This window comes from Scardinius erythrophthalmus (genome assembly GCF_964197995.2).
Source record: "Scardinius erythrophthalmus genome assembly, chromosome: 17".
Classification (NCBI taxonomy): domain Eukaryota; kingdom Metazoa; phylum Chordata; class Actinopteri; order Cypriniformes; family Leuciscidae; genus Scardinius; species Scardinius erythrophthalmus.
Window position 1 is genome coordinate 17330585 of NC_138237.1, and position 23613 is coordinate 17354197.

General features: G+C 42.2%; 2 protein-coding genes across 6 annotated transcripts; both read left to right on the forward strand.

The window, feature by feature from the left end:
• Positions 1 to 20: 20 nt before the first annotated feature.
• Positions 21 to 10445, forward strand: lifrb (LIF receptor subunit alpha b). 4 transcript variants are annotated; one of them, XM_081390953.1, is made up of 18 exons: positions 21 to 519; positions 2655 to 2751; positions 2872 to 3041; positions 3126 to 3273; positions 3384 to 3635; positions 5084 to 5210; positions 5317 to 5441; positions 5534 to 5679; positions 5790 to 5943; positions 6288 to 6349; positions 6432 to 6642; positions 6735 to 6923; positions 7088 to 7189; positions 7543 to 7707; positions 7794 to 7907; positions 8012 to 8105; positions 8220 to 8283; positions 8879 to 10445. In XM_081390953.1, the coding sequence occupies exons 2-18, from the start codon at positions 2691 to 2693 to the stop codon at positions 9275 to 9277; spliced, it is 2583 nt and encodes an 860-aa protein (XP_081247079.1). In that variant the 5' UTR covers positions 21 to 519; positions 2655 to 2690; the 3' UTR covers positions 9278 to 10445. The 4 variants fall into 4 exon arrangements, 3 of the variants coding, with proteins under 3 accessions (XP_081247079.1, XP_081247078.1, XP_081247080.1); XM_081390952.1 differs by having other exon boundaries at positions 24 to 519; positions 2652 to 2751; XR_014031957.1 differs by having other exon boundaries at positions 304 to 519; positions 2652 to 2751; positions 8049 to 8105; positions 8879 to 9468.
• On the forward strand, positions 10180 to 23543 carry ccdc61 (coiled-coil domain containing 61). 2 transcript variants are annotated; one of them, XM_081390956.1, is made up of 14 exons: positions 10180 to 10445; positions 11073 to 11245; positions 11340 to 11422; positions 12392 to 12552; positions 12632 to 12784; positions 20005 to 20206; positions 20326 to 20408; positions 20505 to 20728; positions 20823 to 20901; positions 20992 to 21033; positions 21263 to 21469; positions 22116 to 22149; positions 22268 to 22334; positions 22425 to 23347. In XM_081390956.1, exons 2-14 carry the CDS (start codon positions 11092 to 11094, stop codon positions 22517 to 22519), a joined length of 1584 nt encoding a protein of 527 aa, XP_081247082.1. In that variant the 5' UTR covers positions 10180 to 10445; positions 11073 to 11091; the 3' UTR covers positions 22520 to 23347. The 2 variants fall into 2 exon arrangements, with proteins under 2 accessions (XP_081247082.1, XP_081247083.1); XM_081390957.1 differs by lacking the exon at positions 20992 to 21033 and having other exon boundaries at positions 22425 to 23543.
• Positions 23544 to 23613: the final 70 nt, after the last annotated feature.

Genomic DNA, 23613 nt, shown 5'->3' on the forward strand with positions numbered 1-23613 from the left:
AAGAATTCCAAAGAAAAGTTTCTGCTGCTTTCCATAGAACAGCCCGTCATTGTATCTCTCTTGGCCGTTGTTTTTTTTTTTTTTTTTTTATCTACTATCATCTAGGAATGTATTCTCTTTTAACCCCTATGTAAATCCATGCTTGCAATGGAATTCACATTACACACATCACATTTTGTCTGGTGTTGATACTCTCATTGGAAGTAGGCCAACTGTACGCAGGAAAATATCAATTTTGGAGTCTAAAATCTTCGGGATGGAACTAGGGAATCGTTTTAACGTGCATTAAGGGTTAATGAACTTGTTATTCTTGATTCCTTCAAATGACGCTTGCAACTTCCAGCACTTAGCCTACTGAGAGAGCCTCCCACGTTATGTTCTCACTATTCTGCTCGTGTGTGAACTACGAGTGAACTTTATTGCTCTCCATAACTCGGCTTTAAGTTTTCCAATTTTGCTTTCGGATGAAAAAAATATAAGGAAAACCGAAGCAGACTGTTCTGCCTACAGTGAGGTTAGGTGAGTGTTTATTTTCGTTATTTATATTTCGTAACTGCTCATGAGGAGGCTTACTGTTCTCAGTAACCATAATTACGAGTTATTAATTTTATTAATTAAAAGTTTGCCATGTTAACTAGTTGAATGTGTTTTATGGCTACTTGATTATTAGTGAAACTGTTCAGACGAAGAGATGAGAAGTGCGCACGCGCAGTTTGTCTTTGCCTCACTCATTCGATTAACGTTAGTTCTTTTTTTCTTCTTTTTTTTTGATATATTCTTCAGCCCGTTGTATCTTTACCATATTCAGCTCTTTCAAATATAACTAAAATAAATTATTAGTAATAATTAATGACACATGGTCCTTACCTAACTTCCAAGTCGAGTCATGAGTCAACTGATTTAACAACTCTCACCAGAGTGCAAAAAAAATGTTTAAATATTTTGTTTTAAGATATGGTGTCTGAAATCCTCCAAATGAGAAAGCAAAAATATATAAATAAAGTTACAATTGATCGAAAACCTTTTTTTTTTTTTTTTTCTCAACATATGAAATGATCTTTCATTTTTGTGTGCATTATTTTAATCCGAATGGGTGACAATTTGCTTGTTGTATCTCTTCAGAATTAAACTTATTTTTTTTTAATCTTTTTTTTTCGACACTGAATCTAATACAACACATACTTAACTATTCAAAATGTGTATTGGTCAATCTCAGGCAAACTTTTTTTTATTTGTATTTTTTACAAGGTTTCTAAGATGGACGCATGTTTTCTCAGTCCTGTTACCGAAACTCATGTGCCATTTAAAAAGCATGTTTAAAAGCATGTCAATTAATTCCTTTGTTTTCCCCACAAGAAAATGTTAAAGAAATTGTTGGTTATATGTTCAAATAATTGATATTTGTAACACACAAAAAAATCACTATATACAGTATGTTCAAATAACTGATATTTGTGACACACACAAAAATCACTAGGCCTATATATTTATGCAAGGTGTATTTTAATATAAAAAACAAAGCCATTTTTTTCATTTTTAAAGAAGACCAAAGCCTCAAGTTTAGGGGTGTTAGGGTAACAGGAGGACTGAGTAAAAATCCGGGGACACGACTAAAATGTGTATTCTTTCTGAAAAAATCTCCTGAAAAAAAAACTTTTTTCAAAAAAGAGAAGAAAAATGGGATATAAAGTCACACAACAATGCAAAAAAAAAAAAAAAAAAAAAGATTCCTGATGGATTTTAATAATTATATTTCTTGGTATATTTAATAAAGAGTGGGGACATGCAACAAATGCTTTTTTTGTGTTCTTGGTAGTTTCTATTAATGTTTTTTAATTATACATTTTAAATTTGCAGTTAGCTTAATGTGCGGGACACTTTGCTTAATAATAAAATGTATTTTAGAGTTCATTTTCATGCATTTTTATGCATGTAATGTCCTGGGGACAGAAATGTCATCCATTCGGCGGAATAGCTTTCATATTAAGTTTCAACTCTAAAGCACTTGGAATGAACATGTTTCTGGAGTCTCTTGAGCATAGATTTGTCAATCATATTAAAAGGTTGAACTCACGGTTAAGGTAAACATGCTAGGATTTGACGTAATGGACGTACATTTGTGCCTGTTCAGGCACCATCTGTGGTGTGTTTACCATTTACTAATTTTCATAGCGGCAGGCAGATCATATCTGATGATAGTCTCATTCAATAGACACTGAGCGTCTATAGCTTTCCAGTAGTAATGCACTAATAATCAGTATTGCTTCTCTTAATGGCCTGATAAATTAGATGTTTGAATAGATTACTTATTCCTTGCTTATTGCTCATATAAGGAAAACATTTCTTGGGTTATAAAAATGCTATTTGTACCCACAAATGATTTCGAATGAGTTAAAGTCCAAATAACAAAACTAATTTTAAAGCCTGCATTCTGCAATCTACAGCACATACTCATGGGAATGCAGGTTTGAGTCATGTCATGATGACTCCATTTTCTGTCTCTCTCCACTTTACCATCTCCCGTAAATGTCCTTTAATTTAAAACCCATTAGGGAAGACAGTTTGTTTATTTTTGTTTTGTTTTTTTAATACCTTTTAAGAAGATGTTATTCAGCCATGGTTAATTGATTAGAGCCATTTTGTTTCCTTAGCAGATCTGATTGCTAGTGGAGACACTGGTGAGTTCGATTATGTCAGTCTGGCTTTTGTGTGCTTTGCTTTCTTCTCTGATTTGCCAAACGGAACAGGATGGTGAGTCTTAAATGCATTCAACTAAACTCTTAATAACACAATACCCTTTTATTTCAAATGTTATCTGAGACCCTTAATAAAAGAATTCAAATAAATGATGTTCAAATTGTGTATCAACAGGGCATACACTGTCTATAAATGATGTGTATGCAGAAACGGACAAATATGATCATGGTTCATGGGTGTTGAATGTTGAATGGACAGATGAGTTTGCTGAAAATAATGAATCCAGGGAATTCCGCTATGAGGTGCAGGTTTTTTATACTAAACAGGAGCATCCTGTTCACAGTGTAAGTTGATCTTTTGAGATTCTTTGCTGGAGCAATGGAAGATATGTCTAAGGCTATTTTTTCAATGAGAAATAACTGTTTTAGGAAACCGTACATGTGACGCCAGTCAATAAAACCCATCACTGGAAATGGACCTCACCTATACCAGTGCAGTGCACTTCCCATTTGGTCAGACTTAGGCGTCTAGATCAGGATCACACTGGTGAATGGACACCATTATACACGTACGAAGGTTTGTAGCCACAGGTTGTTCTCCTTCTGTATGCACATATTATGCAAAAGAGAATAACAGCTGAACAACGCACTGAATTTAACTGAACTGTTTTGCCTTTAAAATAACAGGACAAGATCTACTTTTTCCTACAAAATTTATTGTCTATCCTCGTGAACATGTTTTCATGGTTGGGAGTAACATCACATTTTGTTGCATCTTCAAGACCGTTCCATTGCCCGGTTCTAAATTTGAAATCCGCATCAGCAACAGGACGTACATCACAAAACCAGTTCACTCTCTCCCCCCTTCGGGAAACACTTATAACATAGTTTGTGATGATAAAGGAGGCGACCATAAAGGCTCTTCAGTATTTATTGGCTGTAAGTGTAAACATCCTACTCAATATGAATTGTTTCATTTAAATGCTACCCATCATTTTTTAATTGTTTTAAAGAGAGTTTGGTAGCTAGACTTTGTTTTCCATTAGGTGAGGATTAGTCAGAGCTTCTTTGGATATTTTTGCCCACATATGGGATTATGGCCACAATCTGGCTGGATATTCCCACCATTTTAGATAAATAAGTGAAAAAAGTGTTTTTTTGGAAGAATGAAAAAGTATTACTGTTAAACTTGCATTCATAACATTATGAACACAGTTATGTCATTATATATAGCTTATACCAGATCATTAGTTACAGTAAACATAAACTAAAACTCATATAAGGCTGAATTTCATTTGATCAGAAAATACAGTAAAAACAGAAATATTGAGAAATATTATTACGATTTAAAATAACTTTTTTTTTTCTTTTATTCCTGTGATGGCTAAAGGACAGCATTTATATTTGAAATATATATTTTTTTTATGCTTAAAATGTTTTTACTGTCACCTTTAATCAATATTTTGTTAAATTAAAGTCTTAATTTCTTTAAAAAATAAACAAAAATGACTGGCCACAAACTTTTGAAATGTATTTACCAAATTTATTAATTGGCTTTTAAGTTGAGTCCTGGCCTTAAAGGGTTAGTTCACCCAAAAATGAAAATTCTGTCAGTAATTACTCACCCTCATGTTGTTCCAACCGCGTAAGACCTTTGTTCATCTTCGGAACACAAATTAAAATATTTTTGATGAAATCTGAGCCATGTCTCACTCCTCCATAGGCTGCTATGTGACCGAAACTTGCTGGCCCAGAAAAGTTATTAAAGAGATCGTTAATATAGTCCAAGTGACTACAGTGGCTTAATCCTAAGTATATCAAGCGACGAGAATACTTTTTGTGCGCAAAAACAAACAAAAATAACGACTTTATTCCACTTTTCATTTCCTTCTCTCTGGGCCTCGTAGTGTTTTTGCGCTGCGCGTCTGTGTTGCACGTCATCACGCATCACACACATGACCGGCGTCGGCCAATAGTGAGCCTACGTGGTGACGTGTGTAACACAGACGCGCTGCGCAAAAACACTACGCGAACCAACTAGAGGCCCAGAGAGAAGGAAATGAATAGTGGAATAAAGTCGTTATTTTTGTTTGTTTTTGCGCACAAAAAGTATTCTCGTCGCTTGATATACTTAAGATTGAGCCACTGGAGTCACTTGGACTATATTAACGATCTCTTTAATAACTTTTCTGGGCCAGCAAGTTTCGGTCACATAGCAGCCTATGGAGGAGTGAGACATGGCTCAGATTTCATCAAAAATATCTTAATTTGTGTTCTGAAGATGAACGAAGGTCTTACGCGGTTGTTTTTGGTCTGTAATTACTGACAGAATTTTCATTTTTGGGTGAACTAACCCTTTAAATGTTTCGTTTCACTGGCTGCTGTAGATCCTCCAGATGACCAGAATCTCGCATGTATGACACGGGATCTCAGCTCTGTAGAATGTCACTGGAATCGAGGTCGAGAAACCTTGCTGGGCGGTGATAAAAAGACAATCTACTCACTTAATGGAGGGTAACCACACAGCCAACAATATATCATCCATCTTAATATACAGTGCAAATCATGGTTACTCTTATCGTACGATTCATACTGATTCGAAGTGTTTTGTATTTGTCAGAGTTTGTGATTTCGATAAATGTGTCCTGCCTGCGGTGCCAAAGCAGGTGACAAACTGGACTCTGATTGCCAAAAATCTCCTTGGCGTGAAGACTCTCACGGATACAGCTGACATCACACATCGGGGTAGAACGGATTATTTATTTGAAAATTGATGAATCTCTTCAAATGCCGCAGCGTTTATTTGTGCAATTAATCTTCTGTTTCTTCTTGCACAGTATGGTTGACAGCACCCAGTCAAGTATCCCATACTGCTAATGCAAGAAATGTCACTCTTCAGTGGAGTTGGAACGTGAAAGAATATACTTTATTGCCGATGATTTGTCAAGTGAATTTGTCAATGCTCAACGGAAGAAGTTACAATGTTGGTGTCTTCAGTTATTGTCTTGCATTACAAATTGATAACTGTACTGTTTTAGCTCTCTGCTAAACTTGCAAGGCCTTGCATTCTCACAAATGTCTACATATTTTCAGAAAACCTTCAACGGACTGGGACTTTCATCAATTGTCCTTGTCGATCTGCAGCCCTTTGCTAATTACATAGCTCAAGTGAGATGTGGGTCTGATGAACACTTCTACAAATGGGGTGACTGGAGTAAAATGACTAAGTTCTCCACTAAAGAGGACAGTAAGTATACAGAAAACCTAACCTATTAGAAAATATAGTCATTCATTTATATGTATAGATGATTTTGTTTTTATAATTTTGTGAGTGATATTGCTTTTATACAACACTTCAGTATGCAAGAAGTTCATTTTGAGTAACTTACAGTGTGGACACAACTTACATTTTACTTAGTCATTTTTTTTTCCGCCAACGTAAATAGTTCTTTACGAAGCCACAGCCTGAGCATCACGCAGTTAAATTTCTGGATGAATTAGTGTTTTTGAACTAGTCGGGTGAGTTGATGAGTCAATGACTGCCACTCGGCCAATCAAATTTAGGGAATCACACTAATAATCTCTCTTCAGTTCCAGAAGCAGTAGATGTTTGGATTCAGTATTTCAAACAAAATGCATATGTTCTGTGGAAGGTAAGTGCAGTTTATAGGATTTGGCTCTGCATTTTGTGGCTACAATCAAACAAATAAAAATGATCTTTTTCATGTTTTAAAGCCTCTAACTCAACAACAAAGTCATGGGATAATTACGCAATATAACCTTACCAGAGGCGAAAGGAGTGAAATCATTGACTTAACACCAAAAACGGGCCTGTGCTACAAAATCACCCCTGGGAATGAAAGCAGTGATAAAAAAATCACAGTCTCAGCAAAAAACTCCGCTGGTCTTTCTCCTCCTTCTACGATCATCGTCCCCGGTTATCCTGGTGAGTATTCAAAGTATATTCAAAAGGCTTTTTAAATGGGTTGAAAAGGCTGTGTTTAAATTAATGAAGTTTTTAACATATACTCTTCACAGACAATGAAGTCGATATAAGCCGAATCAATAATAGTAATGGTGGCTTTGAAATGGCTTGGGACAGATACTTTAATTCCACTTGTGGCTATGTTGTTGAATGGTTTCCAACCTACAATAAGACACAATGTGGTGTAAAATGGGAGAAGATCTCAGAATGTGACCGTGCCGCCCGTTGCACCTGGAAACATGGTCAGTTGGGAACATAATGAGGAGTTATTTGTCTCACTCCTGATCTGTTGTTTTGATACTGAATTTGTGCACATTTTTGTTCATCTGTAACCTGTGAAAAACAGCTCAAATTAGATTTGTTGGTGTTGGTGAACAAATTATTTCAGTCATTCTATCTTTCGCAGGTATTTTTGATCCTGGAGTGAAATATACTGTCTCGGTCTATGCCTGCATTGATGATAAACCAATGCTTCTGCGGAGGAGTGAGGGATATGCTATAGAGCAACGTAAGCATTCTGTATTTCATAACTTGTGATGGATTGATTGCTCTTAAAAATAAAGGTTCCAAAAGGGGGTTTTCGCATCAATGCCATAGAAGAACCTTTCAGTTCTTAAAATAACCCGTTTCTTCTTATTGTGAACAACATTTTAAAAATTGAAAGAACCTTTTGTGGAATGGAAAGGTTCCGTGGATGTTAAAGTTTCTTCGAGGTACCATAGATGCCAATAAATAACCTGTATTTTCAAGAGTGTAGTTTTAAAATGCAGGAAATGTTATTTAGGTCTGTGCAACCTAACCTTGTAGGTTTGCTGACCTCACATTAACTCTCTTATTGTCTTTTCTGATATATGTTCTCAGGACCATCGGGGACAGTTCAGAATTTGGTCAGTAACCTTGTTGGCAGAAACCTTGAACTTTCCTGGGACGAAGTGCCCTTACATCAGCAAAACGGCTTCATAACTGGCTACATGGTCATAACGATTCGTTATGATTCCAAAACACCAAAAACATCAGTGACAGAGGGTGGGTTCACTCCCTAATAAGCATCCTCCCCCCCTTAAAAGATGATTGTACATAACAAATGAACATACTTTGTTTTTCCATTTTAGGGCCTAAAATTACTTTAACCTTAGATCCAGGCTCATACATCTTCAGTGTTAGTGCCTTAACATCTGGAGGAGCAAGTGATGAAGCTACACTCACAATGGACATCGAAGACGACAGTATGGCTAAAGATATTTAATTATATACAATTGAAAGCATTGATGATTGAACTGTTTTATTATGTTTAGTAAGCATTGTGTGCAATGTGACAAATTCTTCATAGTTGAGCGGATGATTGTGGCCACTGTTTTGGGTTGCAGTGCAACTGCTCTTGTCTTCAGTATCATCACAGTCCTTTGCTACAGGAAGAGAAAATGGTATGGAAGATTCTCCAGCATTACATCACACATGTTTTTCAAAAACCCAGTATTTTCTATAGATTTTTTTATTTTTCAGCTGCAATTAAAATGTCACTCTTAAAAATCCTTCAGGTTAAAGCAATTATTGTATCCAGATATTCCTGAACCAAAACTTGCAGGGAAATGGAATTCAAAGGTGAGCCATCAGTGCTGATTATAATTTATCATTTTCCTGACAGATTTCCCCCCCCTTTAATTATTATTATGATCTGCATGTAGCATTATGTGGGTCACAAGCCAAAAATGGGTTGCAGGTGTGTTCTTATCGTGTCTGGGACAAGTGGATATACACTTTGTACCCCACTAAAATCCTATAATAAACTGCAACAAACGATATACTTTTGCATAGTCATCATAGCAAAATAAATATGCTTAACGTCTTGTTGTTGTTGACATCAAAGGTTGTGTGCAAATTAACCTGTCACTTGGTATAACATAAAAATTAGGGAGATTCCAACATGAACAGGTTGCATGACATGACCTTGACCTTATGCTCAAAAACTATGCAAGGTCAAACAAAATAAAGACCCAGAAAACATTCAATATGGGCTCACTTGCAATACAAACACTTTTTTGTGGTACATTATTGGCTTAATAAATAGGCTAAATAATAATAAAAAATTGGAATGTCATTTTTATGAAAAGCAGTTTCGCTACTGTGTTGCTTGGCCACTTGATCCTTATCTGTGGCACACCAGCTTAGATTTTGAACAAATGTTTGCTATTTGCAGGGCTTTTACTGTCCCCAGATGACTGAGGGGTATATGAAGTGTGAGATCCAAGAAGTCCACAATTCAGAGCGTGCTGCGACAGCAGAAAGTCTGCATGGCCTTGACCTCATCCGCTCCAACTCCACAGTGTTTCCTGCACAACATTCCTACCAGAATGTGTATAAATCTCCAGTTCTCTATCCTCCTCTATGGCCCTGTGCTGAGAAACTTACCTCAATTGTTGAAAACCCTACCTATAATATGTCCTTTCTAGAACCAGTCGATGTTGCCCAGATATCTGAGCTTACTCTGGAAATGGACGATAGTTACGTCGTAGCTCCTAACTGTGTTCAGAAAAATGTTGTTGTTAAAGACTCCTCAGGCTACAAGCCCCAGTCAACATTGCCTACAAATATATAGCTAGATAGACCTCAGGGTTTTGCTATAATGCACACCATGTATATCTGAATTATGCCTAAGTAAATGCCAGTGAATTGATGTTATATATATTGTACATATACATGTATGTTGTTTTCTCAACACTGTCTCTTGTATAACTAGTAGTGAAATGCATTTCTTTTATGTGATGAAATAAAGCTGTGACCTTCTTTAGAACTGCCTGTAAATTTTCATTGTATTTCACTATAGTATTTATTTACTGTACTTATCTATATTACACACTGTTTTAATGTATATGTGTGACCCCTGTGAATTTAACCCGTGACCTTGATGTTGCTATGCTCCAATGGAGTAATAGTTCCCTCTTGTGGACTGAAGACTATCAATTTAAATTTGAGTTTGCTTTTATTGGCATGACAAATTTTGACAGTTTTTCCATCAAAATAACCCATAAATGAAAGTAATGCAACTTTACACAAATTGAAGATAATAATAACAACATTATATAGTGTAGATGACAAATAAATAAAATACAAATAAAAATGATGTTAAAGAATAATGAAAAAGAAAAGTAATAAAGAATTAGGAAGAAGAACAATAGCAAAACTGTGGTTTACATTTTGTGTATTTATATTTATGACTGCAGATACTTGTGTTGTCCTTATTTTTGTCATTAATGTAAAAAACAAAAAGAATATGTCCACAAGATAAAGAAAAGGCTGAACGAAAGAGCAATCCCAAAGCTCCACAAAAAGAACAGAATGGCAATGTTATTTTTTATTTATTTTTTTAAATGTTTGACAGTTTTTAATGTTTTATAAGCTATGCTTATAAAATGTATTTCATGGGCGTTAAGAGTTATCCGAAGGCGTTGCCTAAATGAAACGTTTCCTTTATGATTGACAAGCAGAACACCCAATAGAATATCAACTTTTATACAAGTTGACCAATGTAAAGAGTTGTGGGCGGGAGTTTTAAATTCCCGGTCATTGAGCCGCTGTTTTCAGTTGTTCGAGCTCTCAGCTCACTAACGAGTCAACGACCTGTTTTCTGAACATGCGCTAGCGAAATTAGCATAGAAAATATAATAATCTGCTTTCAGTTTTTTCCATTCATTTCATCGACGTTATAAATGTAGGTTTTTAATCGTATAGCTCGTCCCTGCTCAAAGCATTTCCACCAATAACGGGTATGTTGCTAATGTGCTAGTTGTGTGTAGACTTAGATTCATCTAACGTAACATGAACTTACCGTATGCACATTTATCATCCTCTGTAGTCGCATGTTCTTCTGTAGCCTCCAAACCATGACGTATGATGTCTTTATTATTCCTGCGATTGATTTTATAGTGTTATTATTGTGCGACTAGCCCTACGTTGTTAGTCTTGTGGCAAATCTTTAGGGTTAGCAAGTCCTCCGTCATTTTCAACTGACATGCTGAGTTGTTTATTAGTTTCCAACTTATGTTGCAAATTAATTCATGGATAAATGAGATTACAACCTCTATTTATCTAAGATACAAAGAAATTAAGTGAAGTGTAAAGATATGAGGGTGTCATTCATTGAAATGTTTCATGACCTAAATCCTGCCTGTCATGGCAGTGATGAAGTTGAAATTTGTAATGGACAGGTCGGTGTGTATTTAACATTAACAGCACTAATATGAAGAATAAAGATGATCTTAATGAAAACTGCATGGTTATAATGAATGTTTTCGTATTAATAAGACTATCTCTCTCTCTATATATATATATATGTAACTGTAATCAAGAAATTCTGATCAGAGCATTATTATGAACTGCAATGATTCCTTTAGGCTGTGTCAGTGGCACGCAATGGAGGTTGGCAGTGGCACAGTTGTGCAGGACGAAATGAAATTTCGGGGGGCTGAATTTGCTGTCAAAGTCGAGTTGACAGAGCGGTTACTAATCGTAGAGATTTCAGATGTTGTTACAGCGGACCAGTGGAGAGGAGAGTTCGATCCTGCCTGTAAGTTAAGATTTAAAACTGACATTCGCTGTTTGTTTGGTTGCTTGAAATTTTGTTTTATATCATTATCATTTTTTTTTCTTTCTATAATTAGATATTGAGGATCTGACCCGAAAAACTGGGAATTTTAAACAGTTTCCAGTATTCTGTAGCATGCTTGAGTCTGCCGTCAACAAGGTGGGTCCATCAAAAAGCCATTAAAAAATAATAATATTTACTGTAATGGTGTTTTAATTCTTAATGCTTGTCATGACAGTAAATGCACTAGGGCTGCACAAATTGGGGACCCCCCTCTCTCCTCTCATAAAAAAAAAAAAAAAATCTTTAAAATGTTTTATTTTAGCTTCTGTGTGCTGTGCTTGTTTGTAGGGCTGCACGATTTGGCCAAAAAGCCAAATCGTGATATTGATTATATATATCAATATCAATAAAATAGTTGTAGTGTTACTAAATAAAAATATTAAACAAAATACAAAACATTGCTAATGTAATATTTCACTCTAAAGCAAAAAGATAATATTATAATTTCATTTCACAGCTCAACCGTCTTGATTTCTTCATCTTCTTCCATTTACACAGAACACGTTTTGGTTAAAAACACGAGACGCATGTCAGTGGACCGAAGGGAAAAACAGCCGCAAGGTCTGGAGATGCGTTGAACTTTTTAAGTTGAAGTTTAACTTGAGCGCCACGTTTTTGGAGCGCTGCGTCATGCATGATGCATTGCAAAATGCTTGACACGTCTGTCTAGTGTGTGTTTACAATCGAAAAAAATGAAAAGTAGCACAATGGAATGGAAACCCATTCTGTGTGACCCATTCAAAAAATGCAGTAGGCAAACAGTTGGTTCTCATTACAAGTTTGGGAAGATGGTTGGTATATGTTCTGTTCCCAACTGTGTTATACGTCACTCAAAAGTAGACCAGATGTAGAGATGGCTTTGTGAAAAAAACACCCGTTCATAAGGAGCTGGTTGTGTGAAACATGGTGCACAAATATTTATGTAATTAAATCACTGCCTTTGCGATTTGATATCACATCATGCCACAGTTTCGGTTAGATTTCAATTAATGTGAATTATTGGCAACAGAAAACAATGGCTATGAAATGACAAATGATCTAATTTGCTTTAATTATCTTTTGCAGTCCAGTGAATCAGTGACCCTTGACCTCTTGACCTATTCCGACCTTGAGCTTTTGCGGAACAGAAAGGCAGGTGTAGTTGGCCGACCTCGTGCTCAGCCGCAGTCTCCTGCTCTCAGTGCAAAACGATACCTCATCCTCATCTACACTGTGGAGTTTGACAGGTCTGTGTAGTTTAATTACTCAGTCTACTTTGATCACTTGTAAAACAGAGCAGTTTTCAATTCATTTATTTTTGTTTAGGATACACTATCCTCTTCCACTTCCATATCTTGGCAAACCGGATCCTGCAGAGCTTCAGAAAGAGATAAGAGCTCTGAGGGCCGAGCTGAAAACACTGGGACTGAGAGGAGACCACAAAGTATCAGACCAAGAAACACGCAGGCTCCGTGCAGAGTCAGTTATTTATTTATGCATTATGTAAATAAAAAACCCTTGCGCACCTGGGTAGTTGTGGGCAGGTGCACAGGACAAAGTCAGCACAATATAAGATAAAATTCCTGTACACTGTTGTAGCTTGTAAATCTTTTAGTTAAAGACCTCAAAGTGGTAGTTAAGTCATGACAACTCTCGTAGTGGATACATTTCAACCAGCATTTATTGACATGGGGCGTGAAATATACATAGGCTTGATTTTGGTACGCTGCTGCTGAGAAAATACAATACTTTGTTCAGCTTAGTTAAAAACAAACAAAGTAAAGGCTGCAAAAAAATGGGAGAACCTCCATAGCAGATCTCTACAGGTGGTACTGGGGAGGGGGAAGGAAAACCGAAGCTTTCATAATCGTGCAGCGATTGCAGGCTAGGGTACGATATATATGGTTTTGTAAGTACTTATGATTGACTGGTGCCACGGCGTTGGAAGAACCAATCAACGTTCAGTTAAGAGTTTCATGCCTGAACTATGTATTTCACCCAAAAATTCAAATTGTCATCATTTAATCACCCTCATGTCTTTTCAAAGCTGTAAAAAATATTTTAAAGAATGTTGGTAACCAAACCATTTTGGTTACCTTTGATTTCAATTATATGGACTAAAACAAGTACATCTTCTGTTTTCCACAGAAGAAATAAAAGCATACAGGTTTGAATTAACATGAGATTGAGTAGATGATTACAGAATGGATATTTTTTGCTTTTAAATGATTGTCACAAATAACAAAATATCAAAAAATTAAATAAATAAAAAACTACATTTTAAACTACATTTCAAAACTTTCAGTTCAGTAAGATACTGGGAAAACAAAACTCAAAGTATTTCAACATTTTACCCACTAAGTGTAAAAACGATACTCGGTTACTCACGTAACCTCGGTTCTCTCTAGAGAGGGAACGAGTATTGCGTAAGCTTGCTTACGCTGCGGGAAAGTCTTCTTTTCTCGAGATACTGAAGCCAAAAATTATCCTTAATTTCATTTTTTGTCAACGCAGTGCAGCTGCGGGCAGCTGAGCTAGAGCGGCATACTGCGCGCTCATTGGCTGCCGCGCGGCAACTGCTTAAGCCTACCAGTGAGCCTGGCGTGACGTCACGCCCAATGAGGGCGCGCGCGCCCTAGCGCGTCACAGCCCGCCAGAATGGGCGGCGTCAGAGCATATATAAGGAAGGCTCGTAGGCTATATTCTCTGTTTTCTGTCGAATGAAGCGACACGAGCTACAGGCTTCAAGCACGGCAGGGAACGCAATACTCGTTCCCTCTCTAGAGAGAACCGAGGTTACGTGAGTAACCGAGTATCGTTCTCTTACGAGAGGTTCTCTCGTATTGCGTAAGCTTGCTTACGCTGCGGGAACCCCTTGTCCACGCCGTGCGAGCCTAACAATCACATATGACTCTATGAAGAGCATAGAGGTGAAAAACAGGTGGCCAGCGGTGCGGGCCAACACATGTTCATAAGCACATCTAGGGAACGCAAGAACGGCAAGGCCGGTCTATGTATACTGACCCTGAGCGTGCAGCTCAACAGACAAGCTAGTCAATAGTACAACCTGCGCATATGGGCAGGACATGAACATGACTAGACTGACAGAAGTTTCGCCTGCAGAGCGGGAACTTCCAGGTTATAAAACCTAACAAAAGTGGAGGGGGACGCCCAGCCCGCCGCCATACAAATGTCATGAATGGAAATCCCGCTGGACCATGCCCACGATGAGGCCATGCCTCTGGTGGAATGAGCCCGTATGCCCAACGGACATTGCAGGTCTTTTGACGCATATGCTGCCGCAATAGCGTCCACTATCCATCTGGATAGCGTCTGTTTCGAGGCGGCGCGACCCTTAGCGCGCCCTCCAAACGAAACGAAAAGCTGCTCTGAGAGCCTGAAGGCTGCAGAGCGCGTGACATAACACCTTAACGCCCTGACCGGGCAAAGGCGGTTGACACCCTCCTTACTGCCGGATGACGGCAGGGCCGATAGGGTAATGACTTGAGCCCTAAAGGGAGTACCTAACACTTTGGGGACATAGCCGTGCTTCGGTTTGAGAATGGCTAACGAGTCGTTAGGTCCAAACTCGAAGCACGACGCGCTGACAGACAGCGCATGCAAATCGCCCACTCGTTTGACTGAAGCCAGAGCTAGCAGAAAAACGGTTTTAAGCGTCAAGTATTTCAACTCCACAGAGTCCAAAGGCTCGAACGGATGCACTTTCAGGGACTCTAGGACCAGGGACAGGTCCCAAATAGGGACTGACGGGGGCCGGGGAGGGTTCATCCTCCTGGCCCCTCGCAGAAAACGGGTGATGAGTTCATCCCTGCCCAGTGAGCGGCCGCGCGCCGAATCGGCGAACGCTGCTATGGCCGCGATGTAAACCTTGAGCGTGGAGGGGGACCTGCCCGCGTCCAACATCTCTTGGAGAAAGTTCAATACCTGTGGGACTCCACAGGACTGAGCATTAGAACCCATTTCCACACACCATTTGTTAAACACTGACCATTTAGACGCATAGAGCCGCCTCGTCGAGGGGGCTCTGGACTGTGTGATCGTGTTAATTACCCCTTCTGGCAGATCAACGAATATCCGTTGATTTCCCACGCATGCAGAGACCAGTGCTCTGGATGGGGATGCAGAATCGATCCTCGAGCTTGAGAGAGAAGATCTCTCCTCACCGGGATCGGCCATGGGGCTGTGTCTGTCAGCCTCATCAGCTCGGAAAACCATGGTTGGTTTTCCCAGCGCGGGGCTATGAGGAGCGCTGCGCAGTTCGTCTCCCTGATCCTCGCTAGCACTTGAGGCAGCATCGAGATCGGGGGGAACGCATACAGCGGAACGCTGGGCCATGTCTGGGCCAGCGCGTCCTCGTGTTTCGAGAAAAACCTCTGGCACTGAGCGTTCTCGCTCGCGGCGAAGAGGTCGATCTCCGCTTTGCCAAAGCGATGCCAAAGCGCTTGGACCGTCTGGCGGTGTAGAGACCATTCCCCTGGGGGAACGTTGTCCCTGGACAGTCTGTCCGGGCCGTCGTTGAAGCGACCGGGTACATGAGCTGCCCTTAGGGAGCGCAGCGGGCCCTGAGCCCAGGATAGGAGGCGCTCTGTGAGAGCGCGCAGGGCTCTGGATCTGATTCCGCCCTGGCGGTTCACGTAAGACACTACTGACATGTTGTCCGAGCGGACTAGCACATGGTGTCCCCGTAGGAGTGGTAGAAAGTGCTTCAGCGCTTTCTCGACCGCCAGCATCTCTAGACAGTTTATGTGAAGGCTTTTCTCCGTATTCGACCACCGGCCGCAAATCGGACTGCCCTCGTGAGTCGCTCCCCAACCCATGTTGGACGCATCTGTCGAGACCACTTTGCGGTGTGCGATGACCCCCATCGACACTCCCCGCTGAAACCATTCGGCCGCCAGCCAGGGCTGCAGGGCTGAGACGCAGCGCTGAGTCACTCTGACTGGTGCACGGCCCGAAATCCATGCTTTGCGGGACACTTCCGACTTTAGCCAGCACTGAAGCGGGCGCATTCGAAGTAAACCCAGCTGCAGGACCGCTGCGGCTGACGCCATATGGCCCAAAAGCCTCTGAAAGGTTTTTAGGGGAAAAACTTTTCCCACCTGAACGGAAGCGGCGAGGTGCCGAACACGGCGCGCGCGCTGTGTTGACAGTCTGGCCGTCATCGCCGCCGAATCCAGATCTATACCCAGGAAAGTGATAGACTGGCTGGGGGTTAGAGAGCTCTTGTCCCAGTTCACGGAAAGACCCAGGCTTTCCAAATGACCGAGAAGCGCTTTCTTGTGAGAAACTAGTTCCTCTGTTGACTGCGCTATAATGAGCCAATCGTCCAGATAGTTCAGAATTCGCATCCCTTTCGATCTCAGGGGTGCGAGGGCCGCGTCCATGCACTTCGTAAAAGTACGGGGTGCCAGGGACAAGCCGAACGGCAGGACGGTGTACTGATATGCCTGACCGTCGAAGGCGAATCTCAAGAATGGCCTGTGACGGGGAATAATTTGAATCTGAAAATACGCGTCTTTCAGATCGAGAGAGATGAACCCGTCCCCCGGGCGAATCTGCGCGAGGATTTGACCGGTCGTGAGCATTTTGAACGGTCGTTTCACGAGCGCTTTGTTCAAATATCTCAGATCTAGTATAGGTCTGAGCGCTCCGCCCTTCTTGGGTACGAGGAAATAGCGGCTGTATAAGCCTGCCTCGGCAGCCAGAGGGTGAACCCGTTCTATGGCACCTTTGTGCAGTAAATTCGCTATCTCTGTGTGAAGCAGATGGGCTGCATCTGCTTTCACTTGTGTCTCGACCCGGGCGCGAAAACGCGGGGGGCGGCGAGCGAATTGAAGCGAATAGCCCTTTATCACTGTGTTTAATACCCATTCCGACATTCCCGGAATAGCTTTCCATGCATTCGCACTCATAGCTAGGGGTCGGATAGCCTCCGGGTCCCGCCCGCCGCACAGCGCGGGACGGGGAGCCTGTGGCGGTATGTGCGCGAGTCGCGCAGTGACAGTGAGGGGAGACGGGGGCTCGCTGATAGCGGCAGCCGGCTGAATGACGCTGTGAGAGAGCGTTTTGAGCAACGGCTCGCGGCGCGGAAGCGGGGCGGGCTCGTGAGTGTGTACATGAGAGCGTGCGTGCTGTATAGCGGGCACAGGACTCTTTATTAACGCACAGCCGGCGGTGGAGTGCTTTCGTCCCCGAATGTGTGAGGCAGAGCGGGCACTGTGTAGGTGTGAGCACTGGGTTGTGGGCACGTGACCTACAGCTAACACTCGAGCGGCCGTAGCGCGCTTTATGTGAGTGCACTCTGTGGGGTACACAGGGGGGATTGTGCTTGTGTGTAGTGATGAGCACTGGGGTGTGGGCATGTTTACTACACTCATAGCACTGACGGCGTGAGCCGGATGACCAGATTTTACACTCTTTATTCGATTTATCTGGGTCGCCGTAAAAACGGCGTTTGTGTGCAGGCGAGAGAGTTGAGAAACTGGCTCGTTGGCTGCGGTGGACACTACTGCAGTAGCCTTTATCAAGGGGACTGGCAGAGGGATACAGGTTAGCTTCGACGGCGGTCCGGCCGCGGCGGGACTCAACCGTCTTTTCCTCCTTGCGAGTGCTAGGAGGATTTCGCAGGCTCGGTTTTCAGCGAAACTCTAGGCCGGGGACCCCGCGGGGGTGGCGGCCTGTGTTGGCTGGTGGAGCGGGACCTGGGTCGGCCGCGCTGACGCTGCTGCGATGCTGGAGGTCGGGAGGGGCGCCGCGTGGGACTGCGTGCAGGAGGCTGAGTTTTAGAGCGGCCTGCAGCGGAGCTCGAGCGGCGGGGCAGGAAGAGGTTCATGGCCTGTGACGCCTTCTGAACTTCCGAGAAGCTGTCCACGAGGCCACTTACCGCGGGGCCGAAGAGGCCGGCGGGTGAGAGCGGGGCGTTGAGAAAAACGGACCGCTCTTGCTCTCCCATGTCGGCTAGCGTTAGCCAGAGGTGGCGCTCAATGACAGTCAGCGCAGCCATAGATCGTCCGATCGCTTGGGCTGCTGTTTTCGTCGTGCGAAGAGAGAGATCCGTCGCACTGCGCAGGTCGGTCAAAGCAGATTTATCAAGTTTTCCCTCGTCGAGCTGGCTGAGGAGGTCGGCTTGAAAACTTGTAAAACCGCCATAGTGTGCAGGGCTGAGGCGGCTTGCCCAGCGGCGGAGAAAGCGCGGCTGGCAAACGCCGAAGTAGTCCTGCAGGCCTTGGACGGGAGGGCAGTCTTTGAGCGCCATCTCGCGGATGGGGGGCAAAGATGCGCTGCAACCGCTGGTTCGACCGGTGGGATCCGGTCATACCCTTTCTCCTTGGCTCCGTCTACGCGAGAGAGAGTAGATGAGGCCGGAGAACGGAGTCTGGCCGAAACTGGAGCGTCCCAGGATTTGGTAAGCTCCTCGTGAAGCTCCGGCAGAAAAGGCGCTGGCCTGGACACTGGAGCTCGTCGACTGGCGGGCAGAAAGCACCCGTCGAGTCTGTTGGGCGGAGTCACCGCTGGCGGGGACCATTCGAGGCCCAGGTGTTCGACTGCTGCCGTGAGGAGGCGGAGAAGCTCGGCGTCCACACTGGCGTGAGTCCTGCTGGACGCTCTGGTGGAGGAGGCGGAGCGGACAGAACCGGACCATTCCTCGCTGTCCGACGCCATTAGTGAGCACGTGTCCAGTAGCGCGTCATCATCCGCTTCATCCCCTGAGGCGACGGCATCGAGGGCGTGAGCCGTCGGCTGCGCGTCGGGAAGCGGGGGCGGAGAAGGAGAGAGCGAGGCTCGCGGGAGAGGCTCCGGCGAGGCCTTGGCTCGAGTCTCGGGCTCCGGTGGTCGCTGCGAGCGGCGTTTCTTCTTACGCGGCCCGAGGACAGTTGGAGCAGATTCCGTGAAGAGGGCGAGTCGAGCCCGCAGGGTCGACATCGGCAGCTCTTCACAGAAAGCGCAGCCGCCCGTGGAAAGCGCGACGGCTGCGTGGTCCTGGCCCAGGCAGAGAGCGCAGAGAAGATGGCGGTCTCCGTCGCTGAGCGCGGAGCGGCATGAGCCGCACGTGGTGCGAGGCATTTGCAACAACGCCTCTGCTCTTTTAGAAAGTGCTGCGGAAGCAAGAACACACACAAAAGAGCTTGCAAAGGATATTCGCCGGATAGCTGAGCTGGCACGGCAGGCTGAAGGCGGCGAAGATCGTCCGGCTTCCTCAGGCTGACCTAAGCTGGCTCGTTAGCTGGGCCTTGAAGGACAACGGCGACGGCTTCCTCTCCGAGATCAGCGATGCGAGTGCTTCGCTGAAAAGACAGAAATCAGAGAATATAGCCTACGAGCCTTCCTTATATATGCTCTGACGCCGCCCATTCTGGCGGGCTGTGACGCGCTAGGGCGCGCGCGCCCTCATTGGGCGTGACGTCACGCCAGGCTCACTGGTAGGCTTAAGCAGTTGCCGCGCGGCAGCCAATGAGCGCGCAGTATGCCGCTCTAGCTCAGCTGCCCGCAGCTGCACTGCGTTGACAAAAAATGAAATTAAGGATAATTTTTGGCTTCAGTATCTCGAGAAAAGAAGACTTTCCCGCAGCGTAAGCAAGCTTACGCAATACGAGAGAACCTCTCGTAAGAGAACTGAATGTTGTGCTTACAATTCTTTTTCTCTCATGTTTTATGTTGTTTTATGTATGTTTTATCAGGTTGGCTTTGGTGAGAGACGAAAAGGAGGCTTTGGCCAAGGCTTTGGATCGTCTACAGATGGCAGGGGCCGGCTCTACTCCCGGCGCTCGTGGGTTCAGAGAGGCAGTGCACAGTCTGGAGGAACAGCTGCTGAAGGAAAGGGCAAAAAGTCAACGGTCTGCAAGCAAGAGGAGCCAGGAACAACGCCTCCTACTGGAACAGGTGTGTCTAATGAGATTATTGTTGCTGTATGCTAATGAGATAGACAAGCTGACTATATGAAACACTCATGCAAAGTCATTAGCATCCACTTGTATATTCTAATTCGTTCTCGTTGGTAGTTGGAGGAACTCAGGGCTTCCGAACGGTCTCTTCGGATACGTGTTAAAAGTTTGACAACTGAGTTGGCCTTGTTACGACGTGGGTAAGCTTAATCAGTTCTGTTCATCTGTGCCCTTTTTATTGCATATATTTTATTTTTTGGGGCACTTTAATCGTCTCATTCTTCCTATTTTGACAGCCGGGCGACTCCAGTCATGTCTGGTCGAAGTGGGCTCAGGTGTGATGGGGAGATTCATCGGTCTTTATCCAGAGAGCGCAGTTTGACCCGTGTGGGGTTAAGAGCACGCTCAGGGTCGAGGGAGAGGATGGAGGACAGGGGTCGGAGGTCAGAGGAGAGAGTTAGGAGGGCAGACTCTTCAGGGGCTCGGAATTGTATCACAAGACCCTCACCATCTCCAACAGGTAAATGTGTAAAGATGGACACAATATCCTTATGGTCAGAGTCTAGAAACCAATGTAGAGGCCCTTATTAATTCTTGTTTTTTTTTCATGACAGGGTCGCGGGGGTCTCGGTTTGACCCTACAGCCTACATCCAGGACCGACAACGCCGCCAAAAAGAGTCAGATCTGAAGAAGTAAGACCCCTTCACCTTTTCATTTGAAAGTTTTTACTATCTTTTCTGCTGTTTTGTGTTGTTTTATTTGTCGTCTTTTTCCCCTACAAGCATTGCCCTTTCTGTGAGCAGGAATATGGTTTACTTTAAAAGGTGTGAACCATAAACACTTTTTGTCCCTTGCATGAATCCATTTTCTCAAATTGTTGATCCTCAGTCATGAATCTGGCACATCAATGCAAGAAAAAAAGTCTGTAGAATTTCATCAGAATCAGATCGGACTGATAAGAGAATGAAAGCTATCTGATTGAATTTTTTTGTGAGCAACTGAACCCGTTACCTACCTTTAAAGATATACATGAGGAGATTTTGTTTCCTGCAGTCAGAGGAAGATTAGAAGGGACATGTTGGCTTCACCGTCTCTGATGGAAAGAGGGCGTTCACGCTCCAGAGAACCCGTTCCTCAGCTGATGCGAGCAGGAAGTGCTGGCAGGGGAAGGAGTGTGTCTGTGGAGAGCAGGAGGAGTCGGTGTTCTTCTGAAGGATCAGTAGCTGAGTTTGAAGAGCTTGCTAAGCCTCTAAATAGCAGGCAAGTCAATAAACAAAGCACGTTGCATGTTGGCCAGGTTAAATGTGAGAGGCTTACGCTTTTATTGCATTTTTTCCAGTTGGCCTATAATATTAGTCAAGATTTCTTGTATATTATCTTCAAAATATAATTTGAAGTGACAATGTTCTACACTCTCTCTGAACCTTAGAATGTACATTTTAAGACTAAGTCATAGTCTTTTCTTGTGAAAAAATCACATAAAATATTCAGCAAGGATGCATTAAATTGATTAAAAGTGACAGTAAAAACTTGTACACTGTCACAATTTTTTTTATTTCTAATAAATGCTGTTTTCTACTCAGAATCCTGCAAAATCACAGTTTCTACCAAAATATTAAGCAGCACTACTGTTTTCAACTGATAAAAAAAAGAGAAATGTTTCTTGAGCTGCAAAACGGAATATTAGACTGATTTCTGAAGATCTGGAGGAATGAGGCTGCTGAATAAATAAAATAACAATTTAAAATGTAATAATATTTCACAATATTACTGTTTTTATGTATTTTTAATCAAATAAAGCGTAAGTTTCCTTTAAAAAAAATCATAATGTATGATCATGATGAATGTATAATGAATGTATCATGTATAATGTTGTCTGATAATTTCTTTTTTTCTTTTTTTGCAGAGGAAGGAAAGTAGGGTATAATGGTCCAGCAGTGGTGAGTAACAATGTGAAATGTTTGTGTAAGATTTTGTAAAGATTGGGCCTCAAATAATTTTTAATTGCTGTTTTTTTTTTTTGCATTGCATTGCATTGCATTGCATTGCTCCATCTAGTCCAGAGGAAGACACATAAACAAAAAACCAATGTGTAGCACCCCTGCACAAAGGATGAGAGCGGCAGGTACCACATCATTTCCCATTTCTTTTTCATGTATATGCATCTATAGCCAATAGTATATACATGTAAGCCATTTATATTTTTCCTACTCAGACACTTCTATTGACACGGGTGCTGACTTGTCAGAGATTGATGCTCGACTCCAAGCCCTGCAGGACTACATGCGGGACCTTGACACAGGACACTAACTAATCCCAGTGGATTCAGATGTCAATCTAGGCATTTTGCACAAAGACTGATACTGAAAACCTTGGACAATCATTTCTTTGAAACACTGTTTTTAATCCCTGATGTAGCTTTTGGGCTTGCCTCAAAATGCAGTTATACTGGCTTTGTCAAGGGGGTTCTTTAGACTGTTGCCATATCAGAATTGTCCAAAAGTATGACCTCAGGATATACTGTTTTTTAAAACACATTCCTGTGTGCATTTTATGAATTTGTGTTTTTTATATGATTAGTGTTTATGTTTTTATGTCTGTTTTAGATACTTTCACATTTTGTTTTTGTGAGATTCTGACAAACAAAGCTTTTTATATATAAAATGATTTTGCAGTTTGTCTATTCTTGAGAGACACTCTGGAATTATATCTTACACATTGGAGCACAACAGAATGCGATATCTATTTTATTTATATTACATATACATTTATTAAGTTATTGTTCCCGTAACTAATGCATGGCATGGCGCTAGCAACACCAAGGTTGTAGGTTTGATTCCCAGGAAACACATATAGTGATAAAATGTGTCTTGAGGTACGTTGCTTTAGATAAGCATCTGCCAAATGCATAAATGTAAAGATGTACATGTAGCAGATATTTTGTCTTTTGGCCTCTAACATGTTTGCTTCAATTGTGGCCATTTTTGCCATTTCTCCCAAAGTCATATTTTTAATGTGATTCCATCAAAATATTGTATGTAGAATAACAAAAACATTAAATTTGTCTTTAGATGTGATCATGAGGCCAGAATTTTTAAACCTTTCTTGATATAATAAAATGGCATGGTTGTCTACTCTACAGATTAACATCTGCTATGATGTACAGTCGATTTAAGCAGGTATAAAAGCTGTCGTGAATATAGGCACAGCTAAACTAAGTATTTAGGGGCATTGTGCTTCAGTCTGACTCAAATGAGTTAGTTCAGGAATCAAACTTGCATTCTCATAAATGCAGAAAGTAGAACTTGAGTGTACAGTATGTCAAGATGGTCATTGAATAACGACGACTTGCATTTCGGTCTGTTCTTCACACAGTTGATTCCAGAACACTGGACAACTGATGA

Bases quoted from the DNA above. Each gene is read 5' to 3' on its own strand.
- lifrb (XM_081390953.1), top strand. From the start codon at position 2,691: ATGTCAGTCTGGCTTTTGTGTGCTTTGCTTTCTTCTCTGATTTGCCAA. The intron at 3,274-3,383 runs GTTTGTAGCCAC...TTAAAATAACAG, and splicing joins ACCATTATACACGTACGAAG to GACAAGATCTACTTTTTCCT. The intron at 6,643-6,734 runs GTGAGTATTCAA...TACTCTTCACAG, and splicing joins CATCGTCCCCGGTTATCCTG to ACAATGAAGTCGATATAAGC.
- ccdc61 (XM_081390956.1), top strand. From the start codon at position 11,092: ATGGAGGTTGGCAGTGGCACAGTTGTGCAGGACGAAATGAAATTTCGG. The intron at 20,207-20,325 runs GTGTGTCTAATG...TCTCGTTGGTAG, and splicing joins AACGCCTCCTACTGGAACAG to TTGGAGGAACTCAGGGCTTC. The intron at 22,150-22,267 runs GTGAGTAACAAT...TGCTCCATCTAG, and splicing joins GGTATAATGGTCCAGCAGTG to TCCAGAGGAAGACACATAAA.